This window comes from Neovison vison, chromosome 2 (assembly GCF_020171115.1).
Source record: "Neovison vison isolate M4711 chromosome 2, ASM_NN_V1, whole genome shotgun sequence".
Lineage (NCBI taxonomy): Eukaryota > Metazoa > Chordata > Mammalia > Carnivora > Mustelidae > Neogale > Neogale vison.
This window is the reverse complement of record NC_058092.1, coordinates 35,369,612-35,382,958: the sequence shown is the minus strand read 5'-3', so window position 1 is coordinate 35,382,958 and position 13,347 is coordinate 35,369,612. Positions and strand designations below refer to the sequence as shown.

General features: G+C 45.6%; 2 protein-coding genes across 3 annotated transcripts in view; one reads left to right on the top strand and one right to left on the bottom strand.

The window, feature by feature from the left end:
• The window catches only part of ZSWIM5 (zinc finger SWIM-type containing 5), a 222,579-nt gene extending 213,775 nt beyond the window's left edge, over positions 1-8,804 (top strand). Inside the window, exons 12-14 of the mRNA XM_044238098.1 lie at positions 4,485-4,648; positions 5,136-5,217; positions 5,897-8,804. Of these exons, the coding sequence (XP_044094033.1) occupies positions 4,485-4,648; positions 5,136-5,217; positions 5,897-6,759 (1,109 nt within the window). The 3' untranslated portion in view covers positions 6,760-8,804. The remainder of the gene's footprint in view (positions 1-4,484; positions 4,649-5,135; positions 5,218-5,896) is intronic.
• An 831-nt stretch (positions 8,805-9,635) lies between these two features.
• UROD (uroporphyrinogen decarboxylase) lies at positions 9,636-12,961 on the bottom strand. 2 transcript variants are annotated; one of them, XM_044238099.1, is made up of 10 exons: positions 12,851-12,959; positions 12,124-12,236; positions 11,923-12,002; positions 11,784-11,846; positions 11,373-11,570; positions 11,085-11,246; positions 10,576-10,713; positions 10,326-10,426; positions 10,178-10,244; positions 9,636-9,880 (listed from the first exon to the last, which is right to left on the bottom strand). In XM_044238099.1, the coding sequence occupies exons 1-10, from the start codon at positions 12,868-12,870 to the stop codon at positions 9,719-9,721; spliced, it is 1,104 nt and encodes a 367-aa protein (XP_044094034.1). In that variant the 5' UTR covers positions 12,871-12,959; the 3' UTR covers positions 9,636-9,718. The 2 variants fall into 2 exon arrangements, with proteins under 2 accessions (XP_044094034.1, XP_044094035.1); XM_044238100.1 differs by lacking the exon at positions 11,373-11,570 and having other exon boundaries at positions 12,851-12,961.
• Positions 12,962-13,347: the final 386 nt, after the last annotated feature.

Sequence of the window (13,347 nt, the reverse complement as noted above, 5' to 3'; positions counted from 1 at the left end):
ACAACAACAAAATGTGGAGAAAGGTATACCATGCTAACACAAATCAAAAGAAAGCTGGAGTGTATGTATATGTATAAATTTCAAAACATGGAAAATTACAGGGATGAAGAGGGTTATTCCAAGAAGACAAAATAATCCTTAATGAATATGCATTTAACAACAGAACACCAAAATATGTGAAACAAAAACTGATATAGTCAAGAGAAATAGACAAATCCACTATTATAGTTGGAGAATTCAACATTCTTCTATTAGTAATTGATAAATCTAGCAGGCAGAAAATCAGGATATACTTGAACTAAATTGCAATATTAATGAACTGGGTCCAATTAACATTTACAGTATACTTCATCAAAGAACAGAATATACATTCTTCTCAAACTCATATGGAACACTCACCAAGACAGACCACATTCTGGACCATAAAACACACCTAAGTAATTTAAAAGAAATCATACAAAGTATGCTCTCAGCCCACAGTGGAATTAAACTAGAAATCAATAACAGAAAGAATACTGGATTGTTTCCAGGAAACAGTCTGAGGGTCTTAGAGGGGAGGAGGGTGGGGGAATAGCTTAGTCCATGAGGGCACGTATTGCATGGAGCACTGGGTGTTTTATGCAAACAATGACTCATGAAACACTAATTACATCAAAAACTAATGATGTACTGTATGGTGACTAACATAATAATAATAAAAAGAAATAACTGGAAAATTCCAAAGTATATGGAGCTCAAACACCATACTTCTAAACTGCACATAGGTCAAAGAAGAAATCTTGGGAAATTTTTTAATATTTTGAACTAAATGAAAATTAAAATAACAAATGATCAAAACGTAGGGGATGTGGCTCCTGGGTGGCTCAGTTGGTTAAGCGACTGCCTTCAGCTCAGGTCATGATCCTGGAGTCCCAGAATTGAGTCCCGCATCAGGCTCCCAGCTCCATGGGGAGTCTGCTTCTCCCTCTGTTCTCCTCCCTCATGCTCTCTCTCATTGTCTCTCTCTCTCAAATAAATAAAATATATATATATATATTTTTTAAATGTAGGGGATGCAGCAAAAACAGTGCTTGAAGGGGAATTTATAGCATTAAATCCATAGGTTACAAAAGAAAGAAAATTTAAAATTAATCCATCGCCTCACCCCTGTTAGAATGGTTATTATTTAAAAAACAAGAGATAACTAGTGCTGGCAAGGATATGGAGGGAAAATGAACCCTAATGAAGTGTTGGTAGAAATGCACATTGTTATAGCTACTTTGGAGGACAGTATGGAGCTTCCTCAAAAATATAAGGTAGAACTACCATATATGGTCCAGCAATCCCACTTCTGAGCAAATGAAAATCACTAGCAAAGCAAATGAAATCACTATCTCAAAGACTTATCTGCACCCCTGTATTTATTGCATTGCAGCATTATTCACAATAGCCAAGATATGGAAACAACCTACGTGTCCAACAACAGATAAATAGATATAGTGCATGCACACACACATACACAGGAATATTATTAAGCCATAAAAAAAAGAAAACCCAGCACTTAACAATAACATAGGTGAGCCTTAAGGGCATTGTGTTACTTTTATAGATATAGATATCCAAAAAAGACAAATATGGCATGATCTCCCTTATATGTGAATCTAAAAATGCCAAACTCATAGAAACAGGGTTGATTGGTCGTTGCCAGGGCCTGAGGGTTGGGGGAAATTAAATAAGTTCTTGGAATCTAATGTAAGACATGGTGACTGTAGTTAACAATACTGTGTTGTATACTTAAAATCTGCTAAGAGAATAGATCTTAAATGTTCTCATCACACACACACACACACACACACAAAGGTAATGAAGTGAGGTGATGAATGTGTTACCTAACCCTATTGTGATAATCTGCAGTATGTATTTCAAGTCACACTGTATGCCTTAAACTTACACAATGTTCTGTGGCAATTATATCTCAATAAAGTTGGGGGGAAATAAAATCAATAATCTAAGCTTCCATGTTAGAAAACTAAAGAAAGAGCAATATAAACTTAAAGCTAGCAGAAGAAATGATAAAAATTAGAGAAAAAAATCAATGAAATTGAAAATTGGAAGAAAATGCAGAAAACTCAAAGCATAAGGTAACTCTTTGAAAATATCATTAAAATTGATAACCCTCTAGCCAGGCTAACCAAGAAAAGAGAACACATAACTTACTAATATCATAAATGATATTAAACATTAAAAGGATAATAAAGAAAATTACAAATAACTGTATTAACACAAATTTGATATCTTCAATAATGAATGGACCAATTCCTTGAAAAACACAATCTACCAAAACTTATATAGAGAGAAATAAAGATTCTGAATAGGCATACATCTGTTAAAATATTTGCATCAGTAATCTCTCAGACAGAAAGCACTTGGCCTAGATGATTTCACTGGTGAGTTATATCAAATATTTAAGGAATAAATGAGGCAAATTCTCTACAATCTGTTCTAGAAAAAAGAAGCAGAACACCTCCTACCTCATCTTATGATGCCAGCATTACTCTAATACCACAACCAGATAAAGAAAATAGAGGAAAAGAAAACTGCAAACTGACATCACTAATGAATGACCTTACCTCAACAAAATAATAGCAAATTGAATCCAACAAAGTATAAATATATATATATATAAACCATGACAAAGTAGGATTTATTCCAGATATGCAAGGCTGTTTCAGCACTGGAAACCCAATTAAGGTAACCCATCACATCATCAGACTAAAGAAGAAAGATTATATAATTTTATTAATATATAAAGAAAAATATTTGACAAAAATCCAACACCTATTCATGATAACAACAACAACTCAGCAACCAGGAATAGAAAAGAACCAACTCAACTTTATAAAGAATATCTACAAAGAACCTATAGCTATCATCACACTTAGTCAAGAGAAACTAAATACTTTCCCCTGAAAATCAGGAATAGGGTAAGAATGTTCCTTCTCACCCACTCCCATTCAGCATCTTACTGGAAGCCCTAGCAAATGCAGTAAGACAAGAAAGGAATAAAATGTGTATAGTCTAGGAAAGAAGAAATAAAACTGCCTTTGTTGGCAATTCAGATGATTGCCTATGTAGGAAACCCCAAAGAATCAACAACAACCAAAAAAAACCAGGATAAGTAACTTACCAAGGTTGCAGGATACAAGGTTAATATACAAAAATCACCGTTTTCTAAATGCTTTTTTTAAAAGTATTCCACATGTTGCACATAATTTTAATCTGCTTTAATAAAACATCCTAGTTTGTGGCCCAAACATTATTCACCCTAAGAATTAAAGATTTTTTTTTGCAGGTTTAAGGAATTTTTTTTCCAATTTATTTATTTTCAGAAAAACAGTATTCATTATTTTTTCACCACACCCAGTGCTCCATGCAAGCCGTGCCCTCTATAATACCCACCACCTGGTACCCCAACCTCCCACCCCCCCGCCACTTCAAACCCCTCAGACTATTTTTCAGAGTCCATAGTCTCTCATGGTTCACCTCCCCTTCCAATTTACCCAAATTCCCTACTCCTCTCTAACGCCCCTTGTCCTCCATGCTATTTGTTATGCTCCACAAATAAGTGAAACCATATTAAAAAAAAAAAAGAATGGATTATGGCACATGGGAAGAAGAATAAAATGAGTGTTCAAGGGGGAAAGGAATGCAAAATAGTGCTAAGGAGGTAAGCAAGGTTCAGATGATTCATGTCCTACTATACATTGTAATAATTTGTTATTGTATATTCCCTAACCACATTAGTGTTTTATCTGTGATACATAAAATGAAGTCTGTTACATTTTAAGCTTTTAGGAATAAATATTTGAGAATAAAAAAAAAGATTTTATGCAAAATTTAAAATCTGTACAAACAAAAATCTACCGTATGATTTCACTTATATGTGGAGTCTAAACAACAAATGAATAAACAAAAAGCAGAAACAGACCTATAAATACAGAAAACAAACTGGTGATTGCCAGAGGGGAGGGAAGTAAGGGGATGAGCAAAATGGGTAGAGGGGAATGGAAGGTACATGCCTCCAGTTACAGAATGAACATAACACAGGGATGAAAGGTACAGCATAAGGAGCTGCAGTGAGAGGCAGACAGTGGGATTAGCATATTTCTTGATAATAATGTGGCTTCCTGTGTCCTGTATAAGTAGCTCTCAAAAGTCAGGTGTTCATAAAAATTATTTCTGGCACTTAAGGAGTCAAGGGGAAGAAGGTGAAGGGTAGAGGCGGATGAACAGGTGGTGAGAAGTGAATTCATGTGGGTGCCTGGTGAAGCAGTCTTCATTGGGTTTAGTGGAGACAGAGATTGTCTACCCAAAAGGGATGGTAGCATTCAGAATTATTCAGTGAATTGATAGCAGCCAGTTCAGCCAGTATCTATGTGATCAGTAGACTATTCAGGGAGACTTTAAAGAAGACCTGTCACTGCCCCTTCTCTCTGCACCTATAGGGGATACTCTGAGGCTCCGAACAATTCTGGAAGCAATACAGAAGCACATCCATTCTTCCTCTCTCATCTTCAAACTGGCCCAAGATGCATTCAAGATTGCCACTCCCACAGATAGTAGTACCGACAGCACCCTGCTCAACGTGGCCCTGGAGCTGGGGTTACAGGTATGGAGGAGGAATAGGTTATCCCTGCTTTAGGCTTCTGGCATAGTGATCATCAATAGAAGATAAGAGGCACTGGGCATGAACCAGCTAAGCCCAGTTCTTTCTGTGTCCCCAGAACACAACTTTTCGACTAGGCTTCTAGGTAAGGATCTCCAAATTGAGCTCCATTTTGAAATGAAGGCCAGAAGCAACGTAGCTTTAGGTTCCATCGGGTCCCCATTTTCTCTCCACCCCTCCCCATTCCTCCCAAGTCAAGTCAATAATAAGGTGAGACAGTAAGGACTTCGTTACAGGTCATCAGAGAAGTCTTCTATCTGATTGGTGGGAGGGGTGGGCAGAAATTAAACAAACCTGTCTTTACTTATCAGAGATGGCTGTTTAAAGCACCAATAGACACTTGTTGCATAAATGGATGGTAAGGGAATGTGGGGATGTAGAAGTCCAAGAGTTACGCTTAGCCAAGTGGAAATGCCTCTTTTTTGCTCAGGTGATGAGGATGACCCTATCAACTCTTAACTGGAGGCGCCGGGAGATGGTGCGGTGGTTGGTGACATGTGCTACAGAAGTGGGTGAGTCTCCCACTTCCCTCTAATCCCCAGGGAAAGGAGTTCTTGGGCCCTACTCTTGGAACAAGACAGTGAATCCTTAGAGCTCTCATATTCCATTTATTGATGGCCTGGGAAAGCATGGAGCTGCTGATAGGAAAGATGGCCTTTATTTACCTAGCCCAAGCTCTGCCCTCACTGCTTGGACCATACCTGATGTCAGCAGCACTTTGACCCTCCCAGTATACAAGTGCACCCTTGGGAGGTAGTTGGCCCAGTGGTTTGGTCCCAGTCCCTGCCTGTGCTTCTAAAAAAAACCCAAACGACTTGGAGTGTCAGGACCCCAACTATAACCCAAAGTCCCAGCATGAGACTCTACCCTAAATGGTCCCACTTCAGTTAGAACCCCCAGGCAGATCTATGACTACCACAGGCTCTGCTGCTCCATCCTCGTGAGGGGCTAAGAGCACCTGCAGAAATCTTTGACCCTCTAACTTGGGAAGCAAGGGGAAGGAAGAGACCCCAAACAAGGTCTGGCCATCCGGGATGCTCCTTGGTTTGCCTCAGATCATCTCAAGGCTGCTGAGGAGGAGGGAAAACTCATCTCTGCAGGCCAAGTTCTGACCCCCAAAGGGTCAGTCATCTGGGCAGACCTGGATCGGGACCCGGATTGCCACGGCTGAGCTCAGGCTCTCCCTGACAGGTGTGCGGGCCCTGGTGAGCATTTTGCAGAGCTGGTACACACTCTTCACCCCCACCGAAGCTACTAGCATTGTGGCTGCCACAGCTGTATCCCACACCACTATCCTGCGCCTCAGTCTTGACTATCCACAGCGGGAGGAGCTGGCTAGCTGTGCTCGCACGCTGGCCCTACAGTGTGCCATGAAGGATCCCCAGAGCTGTGCCCTGTCAGCCCTTACACTCTGTGAGAAAGACCACATCGCCTTTGAGGCAGCCTACCAGATCGCCATTGATGCTGCCACCGGCGGCATGACACATTCACAACTGTTCACCATCGCCCGCTACATGGAGCTCCGTGGCTACCCGCTACGTGCCTTCAAGTTGGCCTCCCTGGCCATGAGCCATCTCAACCTGGCCTACAACCAGGATACCCATCCAGCCATCAATGATGTGCTCTGGGCTTGTGCCCTGAGTCACTCTCTGGGCAAGAACGAGCTGGCAGCCCTCATCCCCCTGGTGGTGAAGAGTGTGCACTGCGCCACAGTGCTTTCAGACATCTTGCGGCGCTGTACAGTGACGGCCCCCGGCCTGGCAGGCATCCCAGGCCGCCGCAGCTCTGGAAAGCTCATGTCCACCGACAAAGCTCCGCTGCGCCAGTTGCTGGATGCCACCATCAATGCCTATATCAACACTACACACTCACGCCTGACACACATCAGCCCTCGCCACTATGGAGAGTTCATCGAGTTTCTGAGCAAGGCTCGGGAGACCTTCCTGCTGCCCCAGGACGGCCACCTGCAGTTTGCCCAGTTCATCGACAACCTCAAACAAATCTACAAGGGCAAGAAGAAGCTGATGCTGCTGGTTCGAGAGCGCTTTGGCTGAGAAAGCAAACAACTCACTGCCAGGGCAGCCTGGGCTTCCAGGTACCACAGGTCAGGCCAAGGACACTGAAACATTCAACCACCCTGAGAGGACTCTGAGCGCCTGTGGCTGAAGCCAAAGCACCACAGGGCTAAGCATGGGAGAGTCCAACTCTAGCCAATATGCCTTCCTTGGCAGAGTTCTCACTACAGCCCACTGTTCCTGAAGGAGCTGGGCCCTGCAGATCGATCAGAAACCCCACAACATGCCACCTCACGCCCCTATATCCTGCGTGTCCTGGGCATTGGCCCGCTCTCCCTTGGCAAACACAGAACACTGTTCCGTCTCAGGGATCGCTTAACCAGAGAAACAGAAGCATTTATGGTACTGTAAATACTATAGTATATGTGTTGCCAATTACACTGTAAAGTTGTAACTATTTATAATTCTGGTTCTAATTTGATGGGTACTTGAAGTAGCTGTGGGTGGGAAGATAGGCTTGTTTTCTGAGGAGACACAACCATTTCTCAGGTTTCCCTTGCAGAATATATACAGTTTGCAGTGGAAGAGTGGGGGTGGTGGGGAATACAACGACCGGTTAGAATAAATCCCAGGTCTAGTCTATGCAGAAACCCCAGCCTGCAGACACAGGGCATCTGTATAGCCCAGTAGTGGGAGAGGGCCAGGGCCAGGACTGGACTTAGACTCTTGCCTCATGAAGCCTCAAGGACAGTGAAGCTCTCACTCCTGCCACACACAGCCTCTCTAAGAACCTGCTGAGCTCCTGAGAAGTAAGTGCAGGGGGAGGGTAAAGGTCTGGGAGGCCACTGAGCTCATTAACGTTAATCTACTCTGGTCACCTTTGTGTTAGAGAGTGTCTGGTTTTATCTCAAACTATGTATGTGTGTATACAGATCTGTATGGCTAAGTACGTGTGTCTCTGTGCATAGATCTGTGCATACCTGTCTTGCACATGTACTTATGTGTGTCTGTCGGGTCTGTGTGTCAGTACATGTCTGTGTGCTGGACTGTGAGTTGCGTGTGAGGGTATACACATTCGTGAACATGTACGCATACATACCTGTGTGTGTACGCCTGTCTGTCAATGCATGTTCAGTGGGGGGGCGCACACAGATGCATGTGTATGAACATGTTTGTGGGTGTGTATGCTTGCTCTCCTTTGGTCTGTCTTTATATGTGTAACTGGATATTTTGACATATAAGTATGTGTGAATTTATGTTTCAGAATCTGCATGAATGTGTCCCTTTCTTTTTTTTGCCAGATCTCTCTTCCCCATTCCTCCTCATCTCACTCACTCGCTGAACACGTTCCCCATCTCTTTGCCTCCCTTCCTCACCTCTTTCTCAGCAAGCTCTTAAGCACTAGTCTCCGTCTGCCCTAAGAGTGACTCCTTCAGCTCCAGTTCTCTTCTTGCCCTGTACTTGCTTTCTTCCCTTGCCTTTCTACCTCAAGCTTCCTCTGCCTGCCCACTGGTCACTGTTTTGGAGGCTGGGGCTGGAATGCATTTGGCCTTTCCCTTTCTGAGTAGTTTCTACCCCTAGTAGGCAATGCCTGTCTTAGCCCTAGCTGACCTCCACAGTGTATCCTACTCCTGCTACCTTCCTGACCCCTGTGCTCAGCCTGGAATTGTTATAGGAGGTAGCATGGGCTTTCAGAAGAGTCATCTGGATGCCAGTGTCTTGGTGTTTACTGTTTCATGTTTTAGTTCTGAAGTGGGGGGTGGGGTGTGATAGGGAAGGGGTGATATAGCTAGAGTGTGAACTAAGGACCTCTCTGCTTTATGTTCCTTTCTTTGACAAAATGTCACTTTTTTCGCCCCTTCACACTAACCAGTAAGTCGTTTTTGCTGTCTGTGGCTACTTAAATCTTACTATCCAGCCATGGGCCCCTACAACCTCTCAGCCCAATAGGTTGGTTAGAAAGAAAGAAAAAAGAAGCCACTCCCATTTCTGTATCACGATTGCCGTTTTTTAGCAAGTATGTGAACTCACAGTGCTTTTCTATGAATAAATCATGGATCACAGAAAATACCATTTTTCTAAAATCAGAATTGTTCTCTCAATAAATGGGGCTCTTCTTTCTCTTCTGCATTGCCCTAGGCTGGAACAATGGAACAAGGAATTGGTTGCGCCTCTAGTACAGTGGGTCCCTAGTAGTCTAAGGAGATGTGGAATGACAAATGAAGAATTTCCTGCCACACGACTCCCCTCTCCAGAGCTCACAGGCACTTCAGAACTTGTCCCAGGAAGTAGGTACCACCACGATGGGCAGAAACACCAAGGTCCTGAGAAAACTGGAGGGTATACTCAGAAAAGAATGCAGAGCAACCCTGAGTGCAATAAGGCCTTTTGGCTTCAAAGGCCTTCTCCCCTCAAAGATGCAAGTCTGTCTCTACTTCCTAAGCACCCTAGCCCTGAGTCTTTATGTCCATACCCTCTGCCCCCACCATCTTTTGGTGTCAAAGCTGAAGTCCTCTCAAGCTTCTCCCTGCTCACCTAGATTCCATCCTCCTCAAGGGGACTCTCTAAAATATTCTAGCAATTTTTGTGTCTCTCTCTGATCTACACCCCCTTCCATCCCCAGGCACAAAGCTCTGTCAATTTGGCCTCATATGTTGTGGGGACCCCATTACTCTGCAAATGTCACAGCTTCAGCTGCTAGGAAGCTTTACCCAATCCTACCTAGCCCTCAGCCTCGGAGAGGTGAGAGCAAAATGGTAGTGAGGGCCCTGACAATGGGTCCTACAGTACATATTCACTGATATCTTAGCTCCTAAGACTTGGGAGAAGATGCAGAAAGGGGCCCCAGGGAAGAAGCAGAGGCTAAGAAGGAACTGAAGATAAGAGCAAAGATCTTCCACAGATGAAACCGTATGTTAGACTCCACCTCTGGAACTTTTATTCTCCTGGAAACAATCAATCATCTTTGTTAGTGGCAGCTGAGAGAAAAGGTGTGTGCTCAGTTCTGTCGAAGCAGACGTGAGTGTCTATGCACAGCATCCACAAAGGCTCCCACGTGTTCTGGGTCCATGTCAGGGTAAAGTCCATGTCCCAGGTTGGCAATGTAGCGCTGAGACCCAAAGTCATCCAGCATCTGCTGCACCAGCCGTCCGATCTCCTCCTGGAGGACCAACAGGGCACTGGCTACAGGGGGGCCAGCACTCCCCTGTACTCCCTATGCATAACCATGACAGCACGTAGGCATGCTTCTACTCTGTGTTATTCATTCAGTCATTAATTCAAAACAGTTTACTGGATGCTTAGTATGGGCCAGACAACTATAAAAAGAAATTCCTGCTTTCCTAGAGCTCACATGAAACGAACAGCGGGACAAACATACAATAAAGACACACACAGTAATACAACCATGTTCACAGCCATGGGAGTATATACACACACATGTAGGGACCCTGGTTACCTTAGATGCATAGAGAGCACAGGGGTCCAGGTTGCCCTGCAAGGTCACCGTCTTCCCCACGCGTTCCCTGAAAGCAAAGTCAATGCCATGTCCTGGTGACTGCTCTTGTGGCAGCTGCTCCCTCTCCACCTCATCCTCTATCACTCACCGGGCTTTCTTTGGGGCCACTGTCCAGTCAAGCCCAACCACCTCGTAGCCAGCATGGGCCAGCTCTTCCAGGGCAAAATGTCCATCTTTAGCAAAGATGATCTGAGGGAGAGGACAGATTTCTGAGGCAACAAAAGGCCTGCCTTTGCCCACTAACTTATCTTGGCTGTGCCTCTGCTGCCCTCCAGTGGTCACTTCAGTCCCTGACCAATCCCCAGGCCCACCTTCACTTACTCCATGCCCATCCTTACCATGGGCACTGGTGCCAGGCCTGCCTCCTGCAGCCTGGCCTTCACCCGCTTGGCCACATCACGGATGTAGGGCAGTGCAAACTTACTGAAGAGCTGTGGGCCAAGATGCCCTGCATGGGACTCAAAGAGCTGCAATGCCTACAGTTGGAGGGGAGGAGGGGATGATAAAGACAAATACGTAACACACAAAGTATCTCACACCCCCCACACACAATGTGTCTCAATTTCTCCCAAGTAACTTCAGACGCTCATACTGCCTAAGCCTATAAATCCAGTTCCATTCAAAAAGTTCTGCTTTCTCCACATACCAGTGCTAGCTTTGGTCTTTGAATGCATATTAGCACTGCCAATGTCAATGACAAGTTTGGACCTAGGTGCTCCAGTCAGATCATCGTAGGCCAAGCTTCTTTCCTGCTGGGCATTATGACACCTACCCTCTCAGGTGTAGGGAACCATACTGCTTCTCATTCTTCTAGACCCCAAGTCTATTCCTCTCCCTCAGGACCCACCTGGGCACCAGCAGCCACTTGTCCCACAAGATATGGGACCAGAGCATCAGTGAGGATGCGAAGCAGCTGGTGACTAGCCTGTGGTTTCTGGTAAAGCCAACGCTTGGCCTGAGCCATGGTGCTTGAGCCGCCACCCTCAATCATGTATGTCATCAGAGTCCACTGCAAAAAGGATACAAAGAGAATGTCATAGGTGTAGAAGCCAGACTGATACCTACTTCCCTTGTCTACACCAGACCCGCCAGAATGATCTCCCCATGCCCAAGTCCCTGCCTCGTTCCACATTACCGGGGCACCAGCAAAGCCAATCAGTGGCACACGCCCAGCCAGCTGTTGTCGGGTAAGGGTGATGGCCTGGAACACATAGCTCAGCTCGGAGGTCACTGTTGCTGGATCCCTGAGACGTTCTAAGTCCCGTTCTTCTCTTAATGGCTCTGGGAAGCTGGGCCCTTTGCCAGGTACCATAGTCACCTCCATGCCCAGTGCCTGGCAAGGAAGAAAATACCTGGATTTCCTACCTATAACTCTAGGAGAAAAGGCTCTGTTCAGCCCATGTCAAGAAGGAAGAAAAGGAGAATGAAACTTGGTCAAACTCCATCTCTTTCAGCCCAGTTTTTCCATCTGTCCAGTGAAGATAAGTGCTTATCTTGAGCCTTGACTACCTTTACTCTTTCTTACCCATCAGGTTTGAATGGGTACCTGGGGTACAACAAGGATGTCAGAGAAGATGATGGCAGCATCCAGAGGGAAGCGACGCAGTGGCTGTAGGGAATAGAAGACAGGTTACTAGAAGGCAAACTGAGGGCATAAATACCTCCCTTTTTCATAGAGGCCTCACCTGCAAAGTCAGTTCACAGCAGGCCTCTGGGGAGCGACAGGTGCTGAAAAAGTCCTGGGCAGCCCGAGTTTCCCTAAACTCTGCAGACAGAAGAGGGAAAGCTGGGCTCAACCCTGAGGAATCTCTGGATCCCTCCCCTGCCCCTCAAAAATCTTTTCATTCTCCAGAGTTTCACTTGGATTCCTGGGCCCTGACCCTTACCTGGTAAATAGCGGCCTGCCTGCCGCATGCACCAAACGGGAGTATAGTCTGTGTCTTCTCCCCAGGCTGCTCGCAGGAACGTGTCATTCTTCAGCTCTGGAAAACCCTGGGATCTGGAGATCAGGAGGGGGAAGGAGTAGGTGTCAGTAAGCTTGGACAAGGGTTGGGAAAGGCCCGGGTTCTTAAGGCGGATTCATTCTGACACCACTATCTGCCTTCTCCAGCCAGTTCCTAAGCTGTGGCTCCCCGCCCATTCCATTTCTTCTTTGCCTATCAGATGGTGCACAATACTAGAAGGGCCCGCGCTGGGGCCTCTATCTTCCACACAGCCCCAACTCCCCCAAGTTCAAAGCCACTGGAGAAACTGGGGGGAAGGGCTTAATGAAAGCCCAGTAGGAACTGATCAGGGTCTCTGGATCAGAAAATCTCAGGAACAGGGCTACCAGTTGGCTGGTTCGGAAGGTGGTGGATCCCCAGGCTAGGGTACACTGAGAAATCAGAGAAGACGGTCCCAAAACACGGATCCTAATTGAGGATTAGAAAATCCTGGAGGCATCCCCTAAATGAGTCTCAGGAATCCATGTGTAGAGGATTAGGGATTCCAGACACAGGAATCGGGTTGGGAACTCTCCAAGGTCGGGAAAGAGGGGTATAGGGACAGATTCCTGAGTTGGAAGAGTCAGGTCAGAAACCACACCGGCCATACCAAGTGGTGCAGAGAACTCACCCCAACCCGTTCGCCTCCATGATAAGCCTTGGGTAACTGCGCGCAGAGTCTCCACTGTAACCTCAACCGGAGTCTGTGAGATCAGGCTCCACCCCTTCCTGGAGGAAGCCAGGGCCGGCGCCATGTTGAAAGTCACATGATCAGACACGGGCTCTAGCTCCGGGGCTGCCCCGGGTGCTGCCGGTAGGACCCCCGACAACCTTTCTCCACCGTAAAATCCGCTGTAGCGTCGCAGCAACAAACGCCCCCACCTTTCTCCTACCCTCCCCACCGCCAAGAACTCCGCAAATAACTACACCTTACCGTGGCATCAGGAATCTCCTCTCCTCTGATGGCCTGGAAATCCGAGAGTTTCAGCCGAGACTCACTTTTACTCCCATGCTCCATGATTCTAACAATCTTAGGCCTGGCGACCAGGCACACAGTGGATTAAAAAACCAAGCTCTACAGGGAAATGAAATAATTAAATATTTACGTTACCGGGGCACCTGGGTGGC

What these genes read in the sequence shown, in the direction of transcription:
- UROD (XM_044238099.1), bottom strand. Translation starts at nt 12,870, where the DNA reads ATGGAGGCGAACGGGTTGGG. An exon ending in GGCAGGCCGCTATTTACCAG is followed by an intron (nt 12,003 to 12,123) that starts GTAAGGGTCAGG and finishes TTCTGTCTGCAG; the next exon opens with AGTTTAGGGAAACTCGGGCT. An exon ending in GCTGTGAACTGACTTTGCAG is followed by an intron (nt 11,847 to 11,922) that starts GTGAGGCCTCTA and finishes TATTCCCTACAG; the next exon opens with CCACTGCGTCGCTTCCCTCT.